Source organism: Musca domestica, unplaced genomic scaffold (assembly GCF_030504385.1).
Source record: "Musca domestica strain aabys unplaced genomic scaffold, Musca_domestica.polishedcontigs.V.1.1 43, whole genome shotgun sequence".
Classification (NCBI taxonomy): Eukaryota; Metazoa; Arthropoda; class Insecta; order Diptera; family Muscidae; genus Musca; species Musca domestica.
The window spans coordinates 3,877,489-3,884,365 of record NW_026712332.1 but is presented as its reverse complement, the minus strand read 5'-3'; the positions used below and the strand labels follow the sequence as shown (position 1 = coordinate 3,884,365).

At 33.5% G+C, this 6,877-nt stretch overlaps 1 protein-coding gene across 1 annotated transcript; it reads left to right on the top strand.

Moving 5' to 3' along the window:
* The first annotated feature begins 648 nt into the window (after window positions 1-648).
* On the top strand, window positions 649-5,438 carry LOC131804406 (N-acetylglucosamine-6-phosphate deacetylase-like). The gene is made up of 5 exons (XM_059127249.1): window positions 649-953; window positions 3,956-4,221; window positions 4,312-4,530; window positions 4,680-5,001; window positions 5,069-5,438. Exons 1-5 carry the CDS (start codon window positions 743-745, stop codon window positions 5,290-5,292), a joined length of 1,242 nt encoding a protein of 413 aa, XP_058983232.1. The 5' UTR covers window positions 649-742; the 3' UTR covers window positions 5,293-5,438.
* The last annotated feature ends 1,439 nt before the right edge of the window (window positions 5,439-6,877 follow it).

The window sequence follows — 6,877 nt, the reverse complement described above, 5'->3', positions numbered from 1 at the left end:
CTTTAAAATATGCAACAATTGGTTTTATTTTTAATATTTTTTCACAGAATGAATTTATTGGGGAAAACCCAAAAAACTTTAATTGAATTTTGTGGTTTCTCCACAAAATTGAATCCAAGATAGTAGGACAAGATTGTTTTATACCAAAAGTATACATTTTGTTGCTTGTTAATGTGGCAAATATGCATTTCTGTGGTCTCTAAATTTGAAATAATTTCTAATTATTTTATTTTTTATTCAAAACAATACACTCATACAAATTGTGTGTAAGTTTTGATAGAATAGAAGCACCAAAAGAAACAAAATGTATTTAGGGGGTAGCTTTGTTCTACCTTCTGTATATGTGCCATGGTCTCAACTTACTCTAAGTTCAATAGAAATAATAGTGCCATGCATTAAATCCATTGACTCACAACGATGTTTTTTAGAATGAAATGAATTGGCAGCTGAAATCCAATATCGTTCAAATCCAGTGCAATAAAAATATACAATAAATATTGACGTGTTCGATGGTGTGTACAATACCAATTATAAGCCGAGATACGACTGATTACTTGTTTGAAGTAACCACATTGTTTAATGTCAAAAGCATCTGTTGTTTATTTATGGTTCACTTTTGGTGTGTGTGACTGTGATTTTTTTTAAAGGGAGGTAGTTTTCATATTTTTGTTAAGGTGGTCGGTTGTGTTGTTTGCTTTCGCGCATTCTTTTAATTTTAATTTGTTTATTTTGATTCTTAACAATGTCGGCGTCGGGGGAAAATGTTTTGGTTCAATTCACCAACTGTAGATTGGTCCGCAACCATCAGTTAGTCAAAGATGATTTATGGATACGGAATGGACGTATCATCAATCCAGAGCCCGTGTTTTTTGATGAAAAGAATGTGGCCCACAAGCGATTCGATTGCAATAATGCCATAATTGCAGCGGGGTACATTGACCTCCAAATCAATGGTACGTTAATGAATACATTGTAGTTGTTGTTGTTTTGTGCGTTCATTAAACATTGTTATCTTTATTTGGTTTACTCAACGAATTTGAATGGAAAATGCTGTCGCCAATTCCAGCAATGGAACTCTTAACACGATAACCCACAATTTGATTTGAATAACTTATTCTAGATTTTCAAATCCTTACCCATATTTAATTTTCGGATATACACAATCCCATTTTAGGCAATAACTCTGGAATAATAAAAAGTCTGTTTTGAATATTGTACTTTGTTTTCAAATCCCCGAAATATTTATCTAATATGGCCTATAATATATTGTTCCGGAACCTGCAAGAATCTTCTAGTTTTGCAATTTTTGTCGATATCAAAAAGGGAAAATCGTAGTAAAAACAGTTCTGGAACAGACCAAAACGTAGTTTCATTACTACTGCGACTTTTTTGTTTTATCAGGTTTGAGCAAAATTGTTTCATATGTAGAGCTTATAGAAGTGGTTCCCACTACATCAAAAAACCATATCGTAGATTCAGATATTTAAAAATAATCAAATAACTGTTGATTCAACTATAAATCCGAATCCTTACTGTTTTTACATACACATTCAGTGCTTACAGTCTTGTAGCTTAGACCTTTACATGACTACCATTGAGAAGCAACTCCACCGCTTAGAAATACGCTCGCTGGCGAATTATCAATTATACTTGCAATCTGCTATTGTAAGTGCTTGCTCTATAAATATTTTTAAAACATGATTATCTTATCAAAACAAAAGATGTCGATGCTTCTAATGTGGGCCAAGATTTCAATTGACCATTGTGGAAACTTGAGGAATAAAAATAAGTGATTTGTACAATTGATTTGTATTTATTCATATGTATTTGTGCAAACAATTTAGGTACTATTAATTTACAATTGTTTCCCTCTTTCAATTTAATGCGGCAAAAACACGTTGGGTACATGCAGCATTTTTAAAGTTTTATAATTGTATGTTGTATTTGATAGTATATGTAACGTTAGTGTTTTAATAAACTGATTTCTATTGTTTTTCGTTAATAAATTTATATAAATAAGTCTTCGCATATTTTGTGACTTATCATGAAGGGATGCCAGACCCGCGCTCGAATCCTCTCGGGGGTTTTTCTTACAATTTTACATTAATACGATGCTGAGCTGCTTATTTATTCACATCTTTATATTATAACAGAAAAACATAGTTGTTATAGAAACTAAAAAAACCATAATGACAATTAGTTTCGAATTGAAAAAGCACAGTGTTTATAATTTTTTATTCATTTGACAATTTCTTCCTTTATAAAGGTTTTCATTTCACATTTTCATAGAACGAGAAGAAGCGAATTGGTAAAAAATACAGCTATTTTTATTAAGTTCAATGTAAAATTTAAAGATAAATATTGAAAATTGTGCAACTATGTGGTTGAGGTTCTTGATAGAGAAGGCCGATATCGTCCATTTTCGCACCTGGCCTAGCACCGGTACTATTATTGGGATCTACAGAGTTTGATGATCCAATTTTCTTGTATTAAGAAAATCTTTTCTTTGAAATTTTATCTTTTGTGGGGTAGGTACCGGAAGGAGTGGACCTTAACTAAGTTCTTCATCAATATATTCAAGTATAGTTCCATTTGTGGTAAAGCTATAAATAGCAGTCTAAATCTCTTGCCAGATTTCACGTGTTGAACCGAAAAAAGTATGCCTTCCTGGAACCTCTTTCTTTCAGCATATTTTGCAATTTCTCATTTTTAAGTAAAACCCGCACAATTTCTTCTTTTCAGATATTATTTATTTTGATTTACTTTCAAAATCTTTATAAATCTTGTTGACATGAAAGTTACAAATTTGTTTGTGCATTTAAAGGGCGAATTGGGCGAATACAAATTATATTTTGACCGAAAACTTGGTTGTCAAATGGTCTTCCTGGCCGACCTTATATAGGCCTTGATTTAACTTAAAATTTGAATCAAATGGTGAATAATAACAACGTATTAGCATTTTGAAACACATCAATTCAAAATGTATACATGATCTGGAACCATCTGGACGTCCTTCCAACTGTGTAGATGGTACAGAAGAAATTATTTATGGTAGAATTATTTTAAATAAGGATGTACACGTCTAAATTTTCTTAAATCACCCTGTCAAAATTTCTCACTCGGATTTGTGTACGTGCAATGGATTTCCACAGTGCAATATATTTCCACAGTAAGATTTTGTCAATGGTTTAATTTATAAAAATAAAGTATAAACGCGGTTACCTTTTAATTCTGCTATGTTTGGGTATCTTCAAAAATATGTTCCGTAAAGAAAAAAGGCCCACATTTATTGAAACACATCATACAAAATCTACATGATCGACAATGACAATTCCCAATTCTTAATATTCAACTTTTGAATGGCTGATAAAGGTTTTTTTACTGGTTTAAAGGTCGTTTAATTTAATTTTGGTCCATAATCTATATTTTTTTACTTTACGGCTTTTAAGGAGCAGATCACCTTAAAGATGAGAATACATAAAACGCTAGAATACATAAAACTGGCTTAAGTCATCGACTGGCTTGTTCGGGAAAGAACAAAGGAGCGTAGGGACAAAATCGAACTAAGTCGACCTAAAATTCCTTTGTTCCTCTACGGAGAAGCCAGCCGATGACTTAAGCCAGTCAAAAAGCGTCTTATCTATTCCCAACTTTAGCCTGCAAAACGCAAAAATAAGTTTTGAACAAATTCAACTTTGAAAAATTGTATGTTCGACGTATTTCGATGAAAACATTAAAGTCATTCGTCAGGCATTCGGTACGGTATTACTTTAATGATTATTGATTATTAGTTAAAGAATAATGTGATATGTATTCCTGTATTAAGCTGAAAGCGTGTGTTTTTCCTATTTCATGTTCGTGTTGAATATGTTGCTTGATATTTAAAAATGTCTGATAATACATTTGTCACTTACAATCACATTTAATATTTTATAAAAACTCTTTCACATTATAGGTGGTTTTGGTGTCGACTTTTCGTATGACACTGATACGGTCGAAGAAGGTATCAACAAAGTGGCTTGCGGTTTAATAAAAACCGGCGTAACCTCATTCTGTCCAACGATAGTAACGTCTCCAATGGAGACATATCATAAAGTTTTGCCACGCATTCCAGAAACTACAAACGGCGCTGGTGTCTTGGGTGTTCACTTAGAAGGACCTTTCATAAACATAATAAAGAAAGGGGCTCATCCAGAAGAGTGCATAAAATCTTTGGAGAATGTAACGTTTAAAACTATACCCATATCCTCCACATACTTATAAAAATTACATTTATCTTTGTAATAATCAGGTAATTTGTTTTATTTTAAGGGTTTTCAAGGCCTAATGGATGTCTATGGGTCACTAAAGAATGTTAAAATTATAACTCTCGCCCCAGAACTAGAATCATCGGAAAATGTTATCAAACAACTTACGGAACAAGGCATAACGGTTGCTGTGGGTCATTCAATGGCTAGCTTAAAACATGGCGAAGCAGCTGTACAAAATGGTGCATCGTTAATAACACATCTATTCAATGCCATGTCGAGTGTAATTTCCCATTTTAACTTTAAAGCGAAAACAAGACGTGAAGCCGAAAGAATGCTATCTCATTTTTTTAACAAAAAACCCGTCTTGTCTTCGTTTTAGATATGCCAGTTGGGTTGACTGTAAAAAATAATTAAAATGTTTAATATTAGTTTCATCACCGGGATCCCGGTTTAGTGGGCCTTTTAGCTTCCGATGACATACCTAAGGGCCAGACGGTATATTTTGGAATTATATCCGACGGCGTTCACACCCATCCCACTGCTTTGCGAATTGCTCATCGAACACACCCCCAAGGTTTGTGTTTGGTTACGGATGCCATATCTGCCCTAGGATTGGAAGAAGGTATTCATCATATTGGACAGTTCAAACTTGAGGTAAAAGATTCCATGGCATTTGTTGCCGGTACAAATACGCTTTGCGGTAGTATCGCCCCCCTAGATGAATGTGTGCGCATCTTTAGGAAAGCAACAAGTAGGTCCATCCAAATTAACATATTACACTAAATATACTAGTAAACTGTGTTGTTTTTGTTTTTCAGATTGTTCAACTGTATATGCAATCGAAGCTGCCACACTGCATCCAGCCAAATGCTTAAAAATTGAAAAGTCTAAGGGAACTTTAGATTTTGATTCAGATGCTGATTTCATAATGTTGGATGATGATTTGAATGTATTGTCAACGTGGATTGATGGCAAATGTGTTTATTGCAATAATGAAGTCACAAAGAAAACCTTTTCTTGTAATAACTCTGTACAGAATTGATCGTTAGTATCTAATTTCCCCAAAAATGTTTCGGACATTTTACAATCTACCTATTGTTAATTGTTTTTATACCTATATATATTTTGTGTATACACTTATTTTATAAACAAATTTTATAATAAATGTGTGTTGTTTTTATATTGCTATGCAGCTTGTTTAAATTATAGTCAATATGTACGCTATTTGCTTTTTTTTGGTGTCCTTTTTGCAAGATTTTTGTCAGAAAAAGTTTTGTGATGTCAACAAAATTATTGTGAAGCAGATCGTTAAGTTAAACTCTTAAAACTCAAAAGTGTATTGGGTAAATTTTCCTTTAGATGCAATTCGATGCTTTCTCCCATAAAAATGTGTCATGGGAAAATGTGGTCTTGATCATTATCATTACAATGGTACCCAGATAACAACTAATAAATAAACATTACTTTTTAAAAACATAAGAATGTTATCGAACGTAACTGCTTTGAAATAAGAAAAAAATTAGCAACCCATGCTAATATTATGGATTTCAAGTTATGCTCACCTGTATAAGACGTGGCTACATTAGTGGAAGTATAAGAAATGAGAGCAAGGTAGCCCCATTTCAAATAATGATATCCAGCTCTGCATTTTCTGTAATATAACTTTACTAAAGAAAACAAGTGAAAAAGTAGTAAGTTCGGCCGGACCGAACTTGGAATACCCTTCACCATTTGGAACGAACGAACGCAATTTTGAAAAACAATAAAATCCGTTAAAAATTCTGTTCAAATCTTAGAAGTACCGAATGTAGCTTTTATATTAGGGTCAACACGACGACATGGACCTGCATAGGTAACTTTTGTCATAAGTCATTAAAATATTCAAATGCGAAACAAAAAACAAGTAAAGAAGCAGTAAGTTCGGCCGGGCCGAACTTTGAATACCCTCCACCATTTGGAACGAATTAGAAAATATTCAAAAACATAAAATCCATTGAAAATTCTGTTAAAATCTTTAAAATACCTAATATCGGAAGGTGCCGATGTATGGGGGTATATACGCTATTGTGGACCTATATAGTCAAATCTATGTCTGGGGGTAAAGTACTCACCAGGAACTCCTTGTGTGGATTTTCAGATAATTCCATTGGGAAATTTGGCTAAAATCATCAAAACCCCGAATATCGGGGGTACCGTTATATGGGGGATATACGATATTGTGGACCTATATAGACAAATACCTTTCAGGGGTTAAAGTGCTCACAAAAAATCCTTGTGTGGATTTTCAGACAATTCCGTTGAAAAATGTGGGTAAAATCATCAAAATACCGAATATCGGGGGGTACAGTTATATGGGGGATATACGATATCGTGGACCTATATAGACAATTCTTTTTGAGGGGGTAAAATGTCCACAAGGGACTCCTTTTGTGGAATTTCAGACAATTCCATTGAAAAATGTGGCTAAAATCATCAAAATATCAAATATCGGGGGTACCGTTATATGGGGGCTATACGATATCGTAGACCTATATAGATAATTCTCTGCCGAGATATAAAGTACCCACAAGGAATTCCTTGTGTGGATTTTCAGACAATTCCGTTGAAAGATGTGGGTAAAATCATCA